The following is a 20,111-nucleotide window of genomic DNA, read 5'->3' on the forward strand; positions in this document are numbered from 1 at the left end:
ATTGGGAGGGACTGTGGGCACCCATGGATGGAGTACCCATATTGAAGACATCACCAATCCATCCATCAATCAAAAAGCACTTATTAAGCTCCTATTATATGCCAAATGCTAGTCCATCCAAGTGTTTTAATAGATTTCATCTTAGTAGTTTCAGTCTGTCCTTTTTCAGTTGTCATGTCAATCATCTATCCCTCCCATCTTCATGCCATTCACATGTTTGATCATCTCACACACACCATATGTGCCTTTTTCCAAGTGACTGATAAAGTTGTTGAATAGCTTAGAACCAAGAACAGGGCCCTGGGGCACTCTACAAGTGGTCCTCTTCTGGGGAAGCAATGTGGTCTTTCCTTGAGGCCCGGGCTACAGCTGACTTCTGGCACAGAGACACTAGCCAGCCTGTCCTGCAGAGTCACAATTTGGGAGCAAATGAGCTGTCTCTTTGAGTATTGTGGGCATTTAGATGCTCTCAGTCTGGGAAAAATGGGCAGAGGGACCCCCAGACAGGGCCTGTGGCAAGCCAGACCTTGGTACGGGTGTGCTCAGTGACTGACTAGGGCCTTAGAACAACAGCTTCAGGGTTTAACTGTGGGGGTCACCGGGAGAACCCTAATTCCTGAGAGTCTGTCTCCCCATAGTTCTTTCCACCTGTGGCTCTGCCTCAGCTATGGGCTTGGGATGGGTGGGCCGGGTACAGAGCCCCCAGGAACTGGGACTCACTTTGCAACACTCTGTCTCTTCCCTTCCCTTGGTCTCTGGCTCTCTGCCTCTCCCTGTGGTTCACTCTGGCAATTTTCCTATCTCTGCCTTTCCCCTTGGTTCTGCCTCTTCTGTCTGTGGCCCGCTCTCTGCCTCTCTGTTTTCTTGCGGCTATCTCTCGCCCTTTCCCTGTGTCCTTTCCCCATGCTGTCTCCCTCTGCATGGCTCTGTCTCCTTCTGCCTCTCCGCATCCGTCGCTCGCCATGTCTCTGTGCCTGGCTGTGTATCTGCCTCTTGGGGGGTGTCTGGGTCCCTCCCTAGCTGACTACATCGTGATGCAGTTTGGCCGGGTGGCAGAAGACGTGTTCACCATGGATTACAACTACCCGATGTGTGTCCTGCAGGCGTTTGCCATCGCGCTCTCCAGCTTCGACAGCAAGCTGGCCTGTGAGTAAGCGGGCGGGCGCTGCCCCAACCCCCCGCCCCGCAGGAAGTCCCCCAGCCAGTCTGTGGCCCCAGGACTTGCCACGTGGGTCTGGCTAAGGCTGGTTCCCCACTGCCTCACATTGGACCCTCTCCAGCCAAGATGGGAGAAATGGCGTCTTTCTCTCCAGCACTCCCATCTCTCATCGTTTGTCTTTCCTGAAGACGGCGAGGTGTCCTCGCTCTGAACATAGACATTTCACTCCATGCTCCCTTTCTGCCCCAGTCCCTTCCCATGTCTCCCAGATCTCCATTAGGCATTACTTCCTCATCCTCATTCCTGTCCTCCCCCTTCCCTCTCAGCCGATTTCATCTTGACCTCCCTCATCCCCTCCCAACCAGTCCCATCCTATCTGTCCTCATCCTGTTCCTTTCTTTCCTTCCTCCACCTCATCCTCCTTTGCCAGTCCTCTCTCAGGGCTTGACTGTGCCTGGGTTCAGGCCCAGTTGGGGTAAAGGAGGGGGTGCCGTGAGTTAGAGAGAGCACACTCCTCATTGACCCAGGGAAAACTCCAAATATCCCTTTTTCCCATCAGTGCTGACTCACAAATACAAAACGTACCCAGAGAGAGGGGGCTTGGAGTCTCCTCTGTGGCTGTGTCAAAATCAAAGTCTGTTAGTCTTTGTCTGGGCCTTGGGGGTTATAACCCTGGAGGCATAAAGGCTGGCAGAACACAGGACATCCTGCCACAGCAGCCCCTGTCTGAGGCTGCTGCCCAAGTTGTCCCATGGCTCCCACTCAGGACTTTGGTTTCGTGTGGAACCACCTCGTTATAAAGCCACCTGCTCCAGTCAGTGGTGAACCAGGGGTGTGTGGATGTGAGATCACGCGTCTCCTGTGAGCATGTTTTGTCTTTCTGTACATGTGTGATTGTGTATGTGCGATTCCACCTGAGAGTGTCTGGTTATATGTGGGTGACCACCTGTGTGACTGGTTTATGCATCTATGTTCACCTTTCTGATTGTGTTTGTCTGAATGTGTCTGGGTGACCAACAGCTGTGTGTGAATGTGTTGTGTGGGTGACTTCTTGCTCCAAATTTCATGAAATATTCCCTTGGGCCTTGTAAGGACTACAGGGTATGTGGGCAGCGGATTATTTCTTCCTTGCAGTGAGTGGTCTGGGGGAATTTACTCTTCTGCGTAGGTGCCTGGCAGCTAGCCTTGCAAAGCCTTGGCCCCAGGCAGGGCTCAGGCCTAGGCCAGGGTGCAGTGCTGAGAATCCTTTGTCTCAGGAAAGACAGAACCTGAGATGGTGTCCCCTGGATAATCATGTGTCAGCTAGAATCAGGAAGAAGTTTTATCTTGGCCCAGCCTGAAGGAAGGGCACCTGAGAACTCTAGACCTCTAGGCCAATGTCAGGCTGGCTTTTTCCAGAGTAGTGTTCAGTGCAGAGTTCTGGATTTGAGGTCAGGACCTGGGTTCAAATCCTGGCTTTCCTCTTTCTGACCTGTATGACCTTAGGCAAATCACTTAATTCGTCTGTACCTCAGTTTCCTCATCTGTAAAATGAGGGGGACAGGGTTGGACTAGACCTCTGAGGTCCCTTCCAGCTCTAAATCTGTGCTCTTCCTGTAACCCTAATTGAATTACATGAAGGAGGCATGGATCTTGGGCTCTGCATCAATGATCTAAGTCCTGTTTAGCTCATTAAACCCTTAGTATGCCCAGGGAGCTGTTTAATAACAATAGGAATAACAGTAACAGTAGTAGCTCACATGTCTATAGCGCTTTAAGGTTTACAAAGTCCTTTTCCCCCAGAGGCCCTAGAAGGTTGATAGTACAAGTGTTATTACTCACATTTAGAAAGGAAGAAGTCGAGGTTGAATGTACTGAATGGGGCCATTTTGGATATGTCCTGAGGGGCCTGGTCTGGGGTCAGGAGACATGGGTTCTGTCCCCAGCTCTGCTGGCTCATTCCCTCCTGTTCTCAGCACCTGTTTCTTCTTCTGGATAAGGGAGTTGGGCTCAGGGATGGCTCAAGGGCCCTTCTCATCCTGTGATTGAATCCAGAAACTTCAGGGGGATCAAGAATTGGAGACTTTCTGGAGATGCAGCGACTTGGGGGGTGGGGGCGAGGTAGGACACTGGTGGTCTGGAACCCAGAAGCACAAAGCAACAAATTTCATTGCCCACCCCAGGGGGGTGGCCTGTGGGGCAGGGGAAAATGTTCAGGAATAAGAACCACGCAATAGCTACAGTGCCTCACTGATCACTAGGGGAGGGAGGTGTGATGTCAGAAACCTGAGGGCTGAAGGTATTTCAGGTCAAAGCCTTGGTTAGGACACATGAGCTCTGCAGCCCATACGGGCAGTCTTCCCACCCTCAGCTGGTTCTTGGTGGCCACTCTGTGTTTTTGGTATTCTTTGTTCCCACTCTTAGGGGCCCTGCCAGACAAACTAGCTTCCCTTTCCTTCTGAATGTCTGTCATGTGTAAGGAGGGAATCTGTGTGCATGAGCACGAGTGTGTTTGCAGGCGGCCTGGCCACCCTTTGAATCCAAACCAGACTTAAGGGTTTCCTGAAGTACAGAAACTGCTGGGTCCAGTTCAGCATGCTGGGAGAATAGTCTGTATTGGCTGGGGAGCAGATGTCTTCCAGGAATTCTGTCCCCTCACTTCCTGACCTTCTTGGGGCAGAGGCTGCCCCTGGGTTGGGAAAGCAGGTAATTCCTCAGGGGCTCTGGGCAAGAGGAGGGTGTTCAGAAGAAACAGCATTTTCTATATTTTTTCCTTTCCTTTTTGCATTACTAAACTTAAAAGAAATCAGTTAGTTTGCATGTGTGTTCTTGGGTAAATTGGGACACATTCTGGGGAAAGTGCCTTACCAGTTAACACTAGTGAAGAAAGCATGTGGGAGGGGTCCCATTCCTCAGTGGGAATACCCAGGGGAAGATGCTGCCCGGCGATGAGAAGCCACACAGACTGAGATTTAGGGGATCAAGGAGTTCCAGGGATAAAGGGTAAGAACAGTGGGTTAGAGAGAGACCTATGGGTTCTCCCCATCAGTGAAAAGAAGAAAATGGAAGATCTCTTCCCCGTGAGTTCTTAAAACATGGGTGAGTTGCTAGGTTTGTAAAGTAGATGTCTGAGCATGTTTGTCAAGAAGTGGCCCACACGAGTGAGCCTTGAGATACCAGTGGGGCTTTGGTCCCAGGGTGCTGAAGGCATTCTTATGCAAGCAACTTCTATCGACTGTGGCTTTATGTTGGCAATAATGTTGGCGTCTTCCCTCCTTTGGCACCCTCCTCCCTCTCACCAGTCCTCTTCGAAGACCCCTGAGTGCAGGCCAGGGCCAGGTGTCTTGGAGGACACTCATTAGGGGCCACCTCTCCCTGATGTATTCCCAGGTGGCAATTGATGCTCCACTTCCAAAGACGTGGCCTAACGCAGCCGATTTCCATTGGTACCCAGAATTGTAAGTGAGCCCCTGGCTACCCGCCCGTGGAAAGTGACCAGAAGACAGCATTTGGCTTCTCCCCGCTCCGGTTCAGTCCACCTCTGAAGCGTGGACTGGGCTGCCTCTGTCCCTATGAATCCCCAGGAGTAAGTCCTGGCTGGCTCCTGGCTGACCTGAGGTGGGTGGTCAGTGCTCCCTCCAGCAGGGAGTGGACACTGCTTCCCAGTCAGGAACAGACTCACATGCTAGGCAGGGGCCCAGCTTCTCCCCTCTTAAGGGGTCGAGGGGACTACTTGTGCTTAATTGGCTCAAAGCTTGGCTTGACATTTCTATGTGCTTTTGCTTTCAGAAAGGAGAGATTGGGGGAGCATTCTGGTTTTTATGAGCATTCCCACTGAGTTTTTATTACAAGACCAAATCAGAGCAAACCAAATCGCCCTCACCCCCACCCCACCCCTTGGTGCCCATTACATTGTCCAGCTCATCACAGTGCCTTTTTTTTTCTTTTCTATGAAGGATCCCCCCACCCCCTCTCTCTTCTTCTCCCCAAGGCTTGCTGGAATCTGAGCTGGGCTGGGCCTCAGGTGTTTCCTGTAATGTAGCTAACTCATGGTGAGTTAGAAAGCAGCCTGGCCAGAAGGCCCAGCACTGCCTCAGTGCTGAGAGCCCAGACTTAGCCAGTCATTTCTCATAATGCCTAGAATGTGTTATGTCTATTTGCACAAGAGTGTCTTTTCCTATTTTCGAGTGGTCAGACATTTTATTTTTGTTCAAAACTATCTGGAGTTTTAGATGAATCTGTGCTTTTATTAAGTGACTTTTTAAATAAACTCTTTGGTATTTGAGCAAATGTATTTATTTATCAGTATGTGCAATGCCTAATTTGGTATTTTCATAATGACATGTCTGGTGTAGGAATTAGTGTTTGGCTACATACAGAAAACAAACTAACAAATTAAACCTTAACTGTTTCAACACTGCTGTTTATGTCTTTCCTGGAAGGGGGAAGGTCATTTGTTCCTTGTCATTCCTTGGTAATTTTCTAAGTTGATACTAACCCTTCACAGACATTCTCATGTGCCCCTGCCCCACAGCCCACTTGCCTTATCAGCTAAGTTATCATGTAAGGCCTCAAAGCCACCAGGCCGGGAATTTTAAAGTAAACTTCCTGGACAGGCAGTAGGATGGTTACTAGTGACCTAAGCATGTTCTAAGAGTTGAAGAAAAGATAACTCACATTTCCATATTGCCTTATTTTCCTCCCTATAACAGTGCAGTGGGGGCTGGCAGATTTAAATAAAATTTTCATGTGTAAGAGTTGGTAGGCTGAAAGGCTAAGTACTCCCAGGTAAGGGAGAGCCCTTTGACTCATTAGCATGGAGAGAAGGGAGAATCTGCTGAAATGGTAGAGTGGAAAGAGCCCTGGACTTTGAAGGTAGAGACTCCAATTAAAATCCTAACTGTGTGACCTTCAGATGTAAGTCATTTGCCTTTCGGAGCCTCAGTCTCTTCATCTTGGGGTACTAGACATGGAGCAAGAATACCACATTTGAGTTGCAGCCTCTGAGACTAACTAGCAGTGAGATCATTGGGTAAGTCATTTCACATGCATAGGCCTCAATTTCCTCATCTAGAAATTGAAAGGATTGGATTAGAGAATTGCTGAGGTTGCCTGCAGCTCTAACATTCTGTGGCTCTAGCTGTAAAATGAAGATAACTACTGTATACCAGAAAGTGCTTTTTAAACCTTGAAGTACTATACAAATGGATTGTTGTTACTGCAGTGAGGTTCAGTCAGTCAACCAGCAAACATCTGTTACTAGGGTCAGATTTGGAGAGTCAACCCTTAAGAACCCAGGTGCAAACCAGGCAGAAATAATGATTACTCTGTAATGTCATCAACACAATCTGATTGTTCAGTTGATCTTGTTCAAAAACTGCACAAGAACTGCATGTACCAGGGAGCGTTCTTCACAGCTGTTGTTCCCACATCATCCTTGATCTAGATGTGTTTGACCCTCATATCTGGGAATAACTTTCCGAGTCATTTTGTGGACTACGGGACAGCAGTGGGGTCCCTGAAGATCCAACATCCTGAACCTTAAGGGTCCAAGGTAGGGGGGAGGTGAAGGTACACTCAGGATGAAACCAAGTAGAGGTGAGCCCCACACACAGAGCGCAAGCCCCAGTTCAGGAGTTAAAACTGGAAATATGAGAAAAGAAAAAAAAAACACCAGCCAGTATAAAAATGATTACAAGTCTGACTCTAGTTTCAAGCAGAGTCTCAAAGGAAAAAAAATGAATACCAAGAAGAAATAAATCAATAGATAAAAAATGAAATAACTCTACAGGAAAGAATTGGAAGAATGAATTGCTTAGAAGAGAAGGTGATTAACCTTGGCCAAGAAATGTACTCTTTGAAAACTAGAGTAGAAGAAACAAATCACTGACTCTGTGACACAATAAGAAATATTAGGAAAAAATGATAAATGGAAGAAGATGTAAGATATCTGATGTTTTAAAGAACTGACTTGGGGGGAGATAATTTAAGAATCATTGGACACTTTGAAAACCATTTGAAAAAAAAAGGTTGGACCCTGTATTTCAAGAAATCACTGGGGCAGCTAGGTGGCACAGTGGATAGAGCACCAGCCCTGAAGTCAGGAGGACCTGAGTTCAAATCCAACTGCAGACCAAACACTTTGACACGTACTAGCTGTGTGACCCTGGGGAAGTCACTTAACCCCAATTGCCAAAAAAAAAAAAAAGAAAGAAAAAAAAGAAATCATTAAAGAAAACTGCCCAGGTCTATTAAAACCAGAGGGCAAAGTAAAGATAGGATGAATTCACCGATTGCTTCCTGAAAGGAACCTGAAAAGGGGTAGTCCCAGAAATATTATAACCCAAATCTGAAGTTCCCATGTCAAAGAAAAAATACTGAAAGCATCCAGAAAGCAGTAGTCCAAGTATCAAGGAATGGCTATCGTAATCACAGAGGACCTTCTAACATAAATAAGAAATCTTGTAATACAATATTCTAAAAGGCAAAAGACTTAAAATGGAGAATAATTTGCCCTGCACAGCTGAATATAATCCTAAAGGGGTAATAAATGGACTTCTAATGGAATTGAAGAACTTTAAAGTATTTCTAATGAAAAGACCATAATTGAGTAGGAAATCTGAAATACAAACATGAATCAAGAGCAACCTAGAATTGCCAACTTATTTTAGCAATTGAAAGGACTTATATAATGATGTAGTGCTCACATTCTAATGGGGGAGAAGTAACAAATGTTTCTTTGGAACGCAGAGGGCATCAAAGGAGTGAAATAAGAAAAACAGGTAGGTAGGTAGGGGTGTGTGTGTGTGTGTGTGTGTGTGTGTGTGTGTGTTGTGTGTGTGTGTGTGTGTGTGTGTGTGTGTGTGTGTGTGTGTGTGTGTGTAGGCCTGGTTCTGTTTTGAGGGTCTGAAAAGCAGAAAGTGAAGGAAGGGTAGGCCAAGTGTGGTACTGCACAGTAATCCTTACACATATGGTGGTCAGAAAAAGAAATACTAGGACACTCTCAAGGTCTCTCTTAAGAACTTTGGAAATGACTGTGTGACATGGGAGGCACTGCCCAGCATAGTGTGACCTCATCAGAGAAAGTGCTGTGCCTTACAAGCAAAGCAGAATGGAAATAGCTCAAAAGAAAAATGAGATGCACAAATTTAGAGGACCCACCCCAAATGTTCACATGGCCTATTTGTGCCCAACCTGTGGTAGAGCATCCTGAACTTGTATTGGTTGATCTGCCACACCTGGACATGCTGTAACTGGGCTCTAACATAATGATGCCATTTTGGTCCTCTCTGAGAATAAAGGATGACCATAGCCAACCAATCCTTGCTGACGGGTGGGGCTGAGGCTGATGGATCTCTTGAGCTCAAACGTTTGGAGCTGCAATAGGACTAAAGTTGGGTGGCACCAGAGATGGCCACCAGGCTGCCTAAGGAGGGCCGAGTGGCCCTGGTCAGAAAAATGAAGCAGGTTCCATGCAGACTGATAAGGGGAATCAGGCCCGGGAATGACCATTACACTTCTAGCCTAGGGGAGATAGGGAGTCTCCAAATAAATAAATAAACATGGGTAACAGGAAGAACTACTTAATTAGAGCTGGGCAAAAGTGAAACGAATTGCCTTAGGAAGGGCAATGAAGCCTTTATCCCACCCCTACCAAAGCTTAACTAGAGGTACAGAAGCTGAATGTTGAAGGAGTATTGAGAACACTTCTCCTTCAAATAAAGGTTGGACTGAATGGCATCTGAGGTCCAGTTCTGAGGCCTTGTGATGCTCTGATGTTCGGATACTAAGCTAGAAAATATTTTTAATCTAATTTATATCAAGCCAGTCAGCATTTAAAACTTGGAGGGCCCTTAGATCATCTAGCCCAGAGAGTCTTAACCTGGGTTCCGTGAGTTTTAAAATTATCCTTTTTTTTGGATAACTATTTCAATCTAATTGGTTTCCTCTGTAATTCTATGCATTTTGTTTTCTCCATTTCAAAATATTCTGAGAAGAGGTCTGGAGGTTTCTTCAGACTGCCAAAGGGGTCCCATGACATTAAAAAAAAAGATTAGGATTCTAATCCAATGCTTTACAAATGAGGAAATTGAGGCACAGAGAGGTAAGTGATCAAGATCACACAGACCCTAACTAGTAGAACCGGCATTTGAACAAGGGTCTTTTGATTTCCAGTTCAGTGTTCTTTTCACTACACTGTATTTCAGTAGATCCTATTAGGACCCTTGAGGTAGCTCTTCTCCAAAAACATTTTTGTTTTACTATTCCCACTGTGCACTAAATATCTGGAAAGAAATCCAAAGATACTTCTTAGGGTAGTAGTTTCAGCAGGCAGAAAACCCTAATCTTTGCAAAACAGTTCCATCTTTTTTGGGGGGGGGCAAATGGGATTAAGTGACTTGCCCAGGGTCACACAGCTAGCTAGTAAGTGTCAAGTGTTTGGTCTGAGGCCAGATTTGAACTCAGGTCCTCCTGATTTCAGGGCTGGTGCTATAGTTCCATCTTTAATGTCTTTAGGTGGAGATTGAGTAGAAAACACCTTGGAAATAATTTCTCTAGCCAGAGTTAGTAACATTAATATTGTGATATTGTGTTTAATGTCTCAGATTGTACCTGGATTATTTCCAGGTTTCTCAGGGGTAAAACACATTTCATTCCAACAAACACACACATGAAACAAATGTTCATCATGCTGCATACAACATATTCTTTATATGGTAACTACCTACACCCATCCACTTGTTAAGATGGCCAGCATGAGCACAACACATTTTCAATAAAGTCTGTTCCTAGCACAGCCAGAGCATCCTACTTTTAGGCCTTTTTCAATGCCGCTGGCTCCATATTGTGTGTGTATATACATCTCATGGATGTTAATCCTTAACAAATCATGGTATTTGAGTTATTGGAGAAGACTTAGAAGCATAGGTTTAGATCTGGAACCTTAAAGTCCATTGGGTCCAACATTTTCATTTTCCAGATGAACAAAATGAGGTTGATAAAGCTTAATTGACTTGTCCAGGGTCAAACACAGGTCTCCTTGACTCTAAAATCAACACCACCCATTGTACCATCTGTCTTCCTCTTCTAACATTTGATGGGCTGTCGTGGTGAAGAGGGATTAGATTTGTTCCTTGTGGTTCTAGAAAGCTGAACTAGTGTAGGTAGATAGTAAAAGTTGCAAGGAGTCAAATTTCAACTATTTTTAAGTCAAACCTTCCAACCCTTAACATTGTCCAACAGTTTCTTCAAGAAGTTGTGAATTCATTGTGCTATAATAAACACAAAGGGGACTGTTCCAGAAAACTTTGGAAGACTTGATGACTTGAATGAAATGATACACAGTGAACTGAGCACGGCCAGGAAAACAATTCATACAGTAAGAACAACAGACCATGATTCTAAGGAATTTTTCCTTCCTAAGAAATAATGGACTAAAAATAGAGAATTAGACACTTTCTAGACATGGTCAATATGGGAATTTGTTTTGCTTGACTATGAATATCTGTTACAAGGGTGGTTTTTCTTTTTTTCAGGGGAGAATGGGGCAGGTGGTTGGGAACAAAAATAAATGCTTAATTAAAATTTTTTTTTAAAGTTGTAAATTTCTCGTCACTGTTTTTAAACCTTAAAATGCTAGATAAATGGGAGTTTTGCAACATTTGTAACGTGTTCAAAGAGAAACTGTATGTTTAATTGCCAGGGATGCCACAGAGAGGATTCCTGTTCAGAAACAGGTAGATCAGAATCTCTCTGAGTGAGCTTCCAACTCTAAAGTCATAGGATTTTAATTTCTGACTCTCATGCATTTCACAAGCAGCGTCTACAGGTCTCTTGGTCTTTCCCAGATTCTTGGCCCTACACGTACAAACTTGTGGCCTTTTGAGGCCTGGTGGAAACTGCGTAGGCGTGGTGTCAGACGTGTAAACTGGGGGGTAATTCTGGAAGAGTTAGGACTTTAATTTTAACTTGGAATATCCATGTAACTAGGACTCCCTTCCCTTCTGTAGGCCTGGGTTTCTTCATTAATACGATATGGGAGCTGGACTTTTATTAAGTTCAAGAGAGAGACAAAGTTGAGATAGGACAAAGCCCCTGCCATCATGGGGAACACAGCCTAGTGAGAACATGGCACACATACACAAATAACTAATACAGTAAAGAAGACAAAGTCATCTGCTATCAGTGTAGGGCATGGGACTGGGATTAAGAATTTAAGGAGAGAGGAAAAGGTTTACAATAGTTGTTGTAGGGAATGTGACAGTGAATCTTGGCCATAGCATCAAGGAAGCTACTATATGAGAAAAAGCCTGGGAGAATCAGGAGTTGGGGAGGACTGGAGGTAATGATAAAGCTAAAAAGTTGACTAAAAGGATTGTGGAGCAGCTAAGGATTGGAAGGCTAAATTAGTAAGGGATACATTCATTCAGTAGCTTCATTTTCTCTAGTGGTGCTCAATACCTTAGGAATGGGTGTGGAAAAGTCAGATAGGGAAATGTTTCCTAGGGTTGAGAATTAGGAAGGTAGGAAGAATGACCAGTTAAAGAGGATAAGTAATTCCAGTGTGGTGTCCAGGGAATCACTGAAATAGGTCAGGATTGAGTAGGGTGGTAAGTGAGCCATAATGTGAGGTGTAGACTGGGACAAGATGGAGGGGCTGAGGAAATGGAAAGCATGATGAGTGGGAGAGGGTAGAAAGAGGAAGTTGGGGCTGGAAAGGGGAATCTGGAATCCAAGATTTAGAGGTGGTGGTGGTAGTGGGTCCCACAGGATACAGAGGTATGGCCTTGGAAGTCTAAGGTGGGAGTAGAATTAGAAATCACAGGAGTTGAAGCATTTGGAGAACTGTGAGATCAGGGTACGTGAATAACGAAGTAGTTGGCAGGATAAATCAGGTAAGTTGGGTGTTAATGTCATTGGGGAAGGAGGCAGTGTGTCCTGGAGGTCAGCAGATGATAAACAAGTGGATATGGTGGTATAATCAAATGGCATGAACTTGGATGGAGGAAAGGTTGAATTATGGTGAGAGAATTGTGATCTAGAAGGGGCAAAAGGGAGCAAGACTAACCTGACCCTTCACCACTCTTAAGTTCTGGGATAGATCAAGAAAAGCCTTTGTTAGAGAAGACTGTGAGAGATGTGTCCTCAGGGTACAGCTCACGTTTCAGTTAATGAGAGAAGGAATGTTTGAGGTTTAGGGGTTTGTTTAGAGTAGAACTGGGGTTCAGACAGGAACAATGGAGTAGACTGGAAGAGACCAATTTGGCCAGAGAATAAGCTGTGGGAGTGTGGTAGGGCTGTTCTGGATCAGAGGACCATAGGATAAGAACGAAGGGTGTGTGACCTGATACTGACTGAGACTGGGTAACTAAGGGGTGGGAAAGCACGGAGCAGCATGTTAGTCATTAGGAAGAAGTGGACTGGTGAGGAGAAATGAGCTGACAACGTGAATAATTAAAAGGTCCCAAGTTTTTAATCGGAATGTCGAGATGGAATGTTGGTGTTGTAGAGTATGGCCTTTCAGATGTTCTTGAGGCCCCTGAGCTTACAGCAAAAGAAAAAAGCTGAAATTGTACTCCCACCAACCTTCCAGATGTTCTCAGGCCCTCTGGACAATGGCCTCAGTGCTCCCAGCAGAGGGAACCGAGGAGCCACAGCCCTGCCTTCTTCTGTGTACTCCAGATGTTTTCGGACTCCCTAAGGGAATGAGCTTTGGAATTCCGTAATTCCATAAAACAGGGTAAAATGTCCAATTTCTACAGCTGCACTCCACTCATCCCACTCTTGGTCCTGTCAGTCACCTGGTTTTGGCTCAAACCTCTTCTAATCCCAAATCTGCCCGATTGCATTATTAGTTCTGGGCAGCTGCTGAGTTCAGGACATGTCTCCATTCAGCGGAAGTCCTTATTGATCATATCTACTTCTTCCTGGAAGGAGGCAGTTCAGTGATGGTAACCACATTTTAGGTGGGATACTGACCAGCCACCTCCACTAAAGTCTAATGTCTCACTGTGGTATGAAAGTGATCTCAAAGTCCAATCTCTGGAAGTCACACACAAGCTGGAAAGGCCTTACAGACCTAGTGATGGACTGTTGTCCAAGGATGAGCCCAGCTAAGTTCAAAGGTCAATCTCTAGGTCAGCTACAAGGTAATGAATTTTTTTTGGCCACCGCAACTCTCAAAGGCCATCAATTATGTTATGATCTACTAAGGGGTTGCAATCTGTGTCAGTGGAGGGAGCAACCACACCGATGAAGTACATCCTTGAAGTGTTGAGGGAAGTACAGACTAGCTGAATTGAGTACCAAAAAGAGTAACCATGCCATCTTTTTTTTGGGGGGGAGGGGTAAGGCAATTGGGGTTAAGTGACTTGCCCAGATTCACACAGCTAGTAAGTATCAAGTGTCTGAAGCCATATTTGAACTCGGGTCCTCCAAGGCCAGAGCTCTATCCACTGCACCACCCAGCTGCCTCAAAACCATGCCATCTTAAGATCAGCTCGAAGAACTGGGAATGGGTGGGCTGGATGGAGAGGTAGGGGATGGCATGGGAAACACGATGTCTCCCCCAAATCTGAATGGTTATTGTTTGGAGGAGTCATTAGGCTTGTTCTTGATTCTAGAAGCAATGGGTGAAAACTGCACAGAAGCTGATTTCAGCTTAATATATATTATAAAAGCAAAACCAAAACTATTTTCTTATAACTAGCTGGTGGAATAGGCTGCTTCAGAAGGTGGTGAGCTCCCAGCACTGGACATCTTCAAACAGTCCAGATAATGACATTTTGGAGATTCCTGTAGGGGTCATTCCTGCTTAAGTAACTTATACCTATGATTAGTGGGCTGCTGAGGTCTCTTCAAGTTCTGAGACACAATGAGCTTTTCTCCATGGGCTTAGCCCTTCCCAGATAGGGACAAGCTCAGAAATAGCTTCTAGGGGAGGCCTTGTTCCTTCTTTCCAGGCTCCCTGAACTTTACTCACCTGTCCTCAAGGTCTTCTCCTATTTGTGTAGGGATGGGGTGCAATAGGAAGGCCTGTACCAGAAACCCCATCCACATAGGGAATGGTACAACACTAGGGTAGAAAGGTGTTTCTGGGTTTGGAAGTGCTTAGGAAGACCAAGGTGGCTGACAACATTGGGGCAGAGTCATTTTAAAATCAGCAGATTATTTTTAAAAAGCTGAGAAATCTTCCGTGTAAAATTTCCAGAGTTCATTTTCCTATTAGCAGAGGTATCTTCACCTTCTCCCAGAGGGGGCAGCTCTGGGGAAGCTGTTCCCATTTTCCTCTGCTTCTTTATTTTCTTGCCAAGGAGAATAATATTAGGGCCACAGAGGAGAGAACAAAGATGGCTAATGGGGAAATGAAACTCCAAATAAGTAGCAGAGAAGAGAGCGTGTCACTTGGCTTAGACAGAGTTCATGCCAGGGAAATGAACTGGCAGAAAGGACTGTTGAGATGCCATCAGAGATCTTTGGAAGATTGTGGAGAAAGGAACAGGGCAGCGAGGTGGTGCAGTGCATAGAGTGCTGGGCCTGGAGTGAGGAAAACTCATCTTCCTGAGTTCAAATCCAGCCTCAGATACTTAGTAACTGAGTGACCCTGAGCAAGTCATTTAACACTGTTTGCCTCAGTTTCCTCATCTGTAAAATGAGATGGAGAAGGAAATGGCAAACCACTCCAGTATTTTTGCCAAGAAAACCCCAAATGGGGTTGAAGAGTTGGACACAACTGAAAAATGACTTCACAGCAACAAGAGAAAGGGAAAGGTGATGCAGCACGAGAAATGGCAAATGTTCAGGTTTAAAAAAAAAAAAGGAAATGAATAGAGCTACTACCTGTAGCCCAGTGAATCTGACTTCCTGGAAAAGTTCTAGAACATAACACTAAAGGGATGGTAATGAGAATGCTCCATGGAAAACAGATCATGTCAAAGCAACCTCATTTCCTTTTTTTACAGGGCTACTAAATTGGTAGACCAGGGGAATGACACAGATAATTTACCTAGGTTTTTGCTAAGCATTTGACAAAATCTCTCATCTCATTCTTGCAGAAAAGAAGGGACAATGTGGGCCAAATTAGGTGGAGCTGGAGTTGGCTGGGTGGGTGGACCCCAGAAGTAATTATTACTGACTGGTTTTATGCCAACTTAAAGCCGAGTCTTGACTGGAGTGTCAGTTAATATTTCATCCATGATTTAGATGAAGGTATAAATACAGTATGCTTACAAAATCTGCAAATGATAAAACTGCAGGAGAGAGAGCTAACATTCTGGATGAACGAGTCGGAATGTAAAACGGACAGGCTAGAACACTGGGCTGAACCAAGCCAGTAAGATGAGATCTGATGTGGAAAAATGTAAAGTCTTGTGACTGGGTTCAAAAAATCAGCTTCATAAATGCAAGGTCAGGGGTGTGGCCAGAAGAAATCTGAAAAACATCTGTAGGTTTTGGGGGACTGCAATTCCATATGAGTCAATAGGGGGGTTTGATGGCCAAAAAGCTAATGTTATCTGGGGCTTCATTAAGAGAGGTGTAGCTTCTAGGACTATGGAGGCAATTCTAAGGAGGTTCTCTCCCTCATCTGGTTTTGTACCTCACGTTTTAGGAAGGAAGCTGGAGAGTGACCATTTGGATGGTGAAGGACCTTGATTGAGATAATGTCACGTGAGGAGCAGATAAAGGAAGCAGAGATGTTTAGCCTGAAGAAGACACAGGGGAGATAGGACAGATGCCTTAAAGGATTTGAAGAGTTGTTACTTGGAACAAAGATCAGACTTATTCTTATTAAATCCTGGGAGCACATTTAGGAGCAACAGATGGAGAAACAGGGAGGAAATTTTAGATTTGATGTCAGGAAAAACTTCTAAACAATTAGATCTCTCTCCAAAAAAGTGGAATTGGCAGCTTCAGAAGGTAGCATGTTGTCCCTCACTGGAGGTATTCAAGCAAAGGCTGAATGACTCCTTTTCGGGGATGCTGTAGATGGAATTCTTCTTTAGCTATAGAATGAACTAGGATGGACTCTGAAGAGTCTGTGTATGCTCCCAGAAATTGCTCTGCTCAGTGACAACCACTCTTAGAAAGAGGCTCATTCTACATTTAGCCTATGACACAACTCAGTACCCGCTAAATACTAATGAACTACAAATGAACGGCCAGTCTTCACACTAGACCCAAACTCATATAACTAGGCAACTCGGGGCTTACCTCTTCATGAATGGCTGCTGCCAACTTCGGCCTACCTCAAGGAAGGCCACTTGTGGCTGCTACTCCTGGACGGAACGAACGGGCTATACTTCCAGGTTGGCTTCCTATCCTCTACAGAGGCAGGCAAATTAGGAATTATTAATAGATAATGATTACTGAATGCACTGACTATTCTGAGAAGCCGGAAAAGGAAGAGTGTAGCTATGACACCCTTGTCCTCACATCTATCTCTGCACTGCTCTGCATGTCATCAAAAAATATGGCCTGGAGGAAGGTGTCATCTGCTACACTGGACCAGCCTCACAGAGGAGGAGATGATGGGGTGCTACACAGGTCACTGGGCCAAAGGCTGAGGCCCAATCGAGTGGGTTAACTTCTGGACTTCCGGCCTTGATTCATTCAAAACCCTGAAGGTTCCGTTTCCTTAACGTGCCCATCTCCTCTGCCCTGTCCGGTCTGTTTCCCAGCACTGCCTCTGTGGAATACAGGTGTGTTTCCTCCGGCTCTCTGCTGCTGTCCAAGGGGAGCACTGTGTTCTCTGCTATGACGGCAGGATCGTCCTCTTCGTGCGGACAGCAAGTGCACTCTGATTTCTGGCTTGGAGGCAGGACTCTGTCCTGGTCACTGAAACTGACAGTCTTGTCTTTTGGGGCTTGGCAGTCCCGGCTGACTTCACCCAGGTCAACTGGTAGACTCTCACAGCACAAATGATCCTCCTCTTCCCCTAGCCCCCCCATTCTTTCTGCTATCTCTTCAGCAGAGGTTTGGTTCAAGTCAGGGTAATCCACTAGGATTGTATCTGGCCTTCGCTTGACACAGTCTGAAAGGTCATAAACTGGGTACGTCTCTTCTGGGTAGCCTACACAGAAAAACAGAGAAAAGGTCTTGGGATACTCTTTCAAGAAATAAAACACAGGGTTAAAAAAAGATTCAGAGAAGGCAGCCATCCTGAAAAATCCTTTCGAGAAGCCTACAGATGATCCTAATGGTTTTGAAGTTGCACTTGGGCAAATGCTCAGCAATTTGGTTGACTGTCCAAATGCTCTCCGAGACACAAACCAATTCAGATAAAAACACCATCCTGAGCATGGAGAACTAGAAAATGGGCTTATAAATGGCTCTGCACTCAGGAAGATGCACTTTGGCATCTCCATTTCAACCCTCCCCCAACATACACACACACACACACACACACACACACACACGCACGCACGCACACGCACACACGTGCACACGCACACACACACACACACACACACACACACACACACACATGCAGAGCTTTCTTCTGTAGGACCAAAGAGGAAGACTAAACAAACAGCTAAAACCTTCCACTTGAAGAATTGCACCAAATGCCAGCTGAAGGAAGCACAGCTCATGTTTATAGTTTATATTTGGAACCATTTTAAGAGCTTCCTGCCGGGAGAAAAAGACAACATTTTGTGAATCCTACTTAGCAACACAATTGAAATAGTTGGTGAGCGTCAGGTATAGAGGAGGACGTGCTTGAGATCCTGGACGCCAAGCGCCATGCTTTCCAAAGACAGAATTCCCATTGTCAATTTCTTTGCCTTCACAAAACAGAACAAAAGAACAGAACAGACCCGGTAAATAAAGTAAGGAATGCAGGCGGTGCGGTGCTGAATCCCAGCTCTGATAATGAGAAAAAACAAAAATGTTGCCAAATTAAGGAAAGTAATGAAATAAATCTATGTCAGCCAAGCCCCAGCCCGAAAGGCAGATGGGCCGGGCTGCAGCTTGTGTGCCAGAGCTGGCAGTGGGCCTCATGCTTGCTGCACAATGTGAAAAGCTGGAAAATTCAAAATCCATTTGCACATTATTATAATTGGTAAACTCAACCTTAATGTAATAGGAGGCCTCTTTCTGGATTCCACTCAGGGCCTGGAGAGGCTTTTTATTTGCTGATAGGGAACAGAGAATTAGGGGGAAGCCATTTACCTTCCCAGTCCTCCATGTAAGGGGCTTCCTCGGCCTCCTTCTCAGGAGAGGGGCTGTCGAGAAGTTTTCCCTCCTTCATGACCCTGGTGATTTCTCGGAGTTGCTGCAATAGCCGTTTTTCCTGGTCCGAAGTCACGTTCTGTGCCCTGCTCAGAGGGGTCAGACACAACTCGGTTATCTGCTAAATCCCAATGAGCAATGATTCCCCCACAGCCCATTACAGTGACCTGCCTCTGTCCTAAACAAGGGAGCTCAAAGGCAGGAGGGGGTTTGGTTACTGGCCACAGTGATCACCTCCATTAGCAAAAGATGTCTTTCCCTTCACAAAAGAACTGAGAAAAGTGTCTTAGGTTATTCCTACATGAGTTCCTGCATCCTAAGGTAGAAGCAAGCTAACAAATCCCAGAGATGCTATTCTTGGCCTGTTCCAGAAGCACCCAGGCCTGGCTGACTTTCTCTCTCTCTTTCAGTGACTGGAAGGTGATACCATGAGTAACTGGCCCCTCCTGAAAGTCTGGGCAAGGCTGCTTCAGGGCCAGCCTCTTCAAATATTAGGTGTCCTGCCAATGAATTGTATATAAAAAAGCATTTAAGTTACTGAGTAGTCAGTCTCAGCCCAGGAAACATTTATGGATTTAAAAAATGTTCTTCTCTGGTACGGCCACGGGAGGGAGACCTTTCATTTTACAATCATCTCCCAGATCCTGGCTGGCAGATGCTATTACTCATAGCTAGAACTGGAAGGGACCTTTGAGATGATCGAATACAGCTCCTTGCATTTTGTCCCTGATGAAACTGCTGCCCATGGTGGGAAGGTGTCTTCCCTAAGATGGCCACGATTCAAGCCTGGGATCCTGACTCAACATCCAGAGCTCTCCCTACGACATAGAGGTCACTGTCCCTCTAATCTGTCACGCCATCTGGACCTCGCCTGCTCAGCACAGCCCCAAGGATGGACATGGCATCAAGGCCCTGACGCTGTCAGGATCTTTTAGGATAAGGAAATAAAAGAGGGAGTAGGGTGTACTGGGAAGTCCGATGGAATCGGGGGCAGGTCTGGATTCCAATCTTGCTTCTATCACTTAGTAGTTGTATCATTTGGGGCAGCCAGGTGGCACAGTGGATAGAGGACGTGGAGTCAGGAAGATCTGAGTTCAGAAATCTGGCCTCAGACACTTACTAGCTCTTTTTACCTTGGGCAAGTCACTTGGCTGCTTTTTGCTTCAGTTCCTCATCTGTAAAATGGGGACACACTGGAGAAGGAAATGGCAAAACCACTCCAGGGGTCACATAGACACTACTGGACAACAGTTGTTAAAACTTAAACTAGGAAGAGCCTCGTAAAGGCTAACAGGACCTTTCTTCTAGCATGATGAAGTGTTCCTGATGAAGTTTATTGCCTGGGGCGATCAAACTGGAGTGCCTCAGAATAGCCCTTTAAAAGAGGTAGTTAGGGAAGGGGAGAAAAAGAGAGATGAGAAACACGGAGAGAAGGGGGCCCCAGTTCAGAAAAGGGGCATCTGAAAAGCTCTTCTCTAAGGAAGCAAGTGGTAATAGGAGAAGAGGCAGAGCAGAACCTGGAGGAGTTCCTGGACCATGTAGGGGAGCACAGGACTAAGCATGGAGTTGAGCTGAGGAGCACTGGGGAACAAAGCCGCACCGCAGACAAGCAGTTTGAGGCCACAGGTTACCAAAAAAATGAAGAGGTTGAATTAGCCTCTAAGGTTCCTTCCAGGATCATGTGATTGTTTTTCCTCTTGACATCGCCAAGGTAGTGTGTGTGTATATGTGTATGTATGTATGT

At 45.5% G+C, this 20,111-nt stretch overlaps 2 protein-coding genes across 6 annotated transcripts in view; one reads left to right on the top strand and one right to left on the bottom strand.

The window, feature by feature from the left end:
* TUB (TUB bipartite transcription factor) overlaps nt 1-5,553 on the top strand; it is a 74,346-nt gene extending 68,793 nt beyond the window's left edge. For all 4 annotated transcript variants that reach the window (XM_021005513.2, XM_078148342.1, XM_078148341.1 and 1 more), the window contains 2 exons: nt 1,021-1,146; nt 4,529-5,553. In XM_021005513.2, the coding sequence (XP_020861172.1) occupies nt 1,021-1,146; nt 4,529-4,539 (137 nt within the window). In that variant the 3' untranslated portion in view covers nt 4,540-5,553. The remainder of the gene's footprint in view (nt 1-1,020; nt 1,147-4,528) is intronic.
* RIC3 (RIC3 acetylcholine receptor chaperone) overlaps nt 5,412-20,111 on the bottom strand; it is a 48,716-nt gene continuing 34,016 nt past the window's right edge. Inside the window, exons 4-6 of one of the 2 annotated variants that reach the window (XR_013483974.1) lie at nt 18,308-18,453; nt 16,349-17,207; nt 5,412-6,781 (exon numbers count right to left, since the gene is read on the bottom strand). Coding sequence is in view for 1 of the 2 variants with exons in the window: in XM_078148344.1 (XP_078004470.1) it covers nt 16,744-17,207; nt 18,308-18,453 (610 nt within the window). In the remaining variant the exon portion in view is untranslated. Of the gene's footprint in view, nt 6,782-9,707; nt 17,208-18,307; nt 18,454-20,111 lie in introns of those variants that run through there. The other variant, XM_078148344.1, reaches the window with a different exon arrangement.

Source organism: Phascolarctos cinereus, unplaced genomic scaffold, assembly GCF_003287225.1.
Source record: "Phascolarctos cinereus isolate Bilbo 61053 unplaced genomic scaffold, phaCin_HiC Scaffold_9;HRSCAF=440, whole genome shotgun sequence".
NCBI lineage: Eukaryota > Metazoa > Chordata > Mammalia > Diprotodontia > Phascolarctidae > Phascolarctos > Phascolarctos cinereus.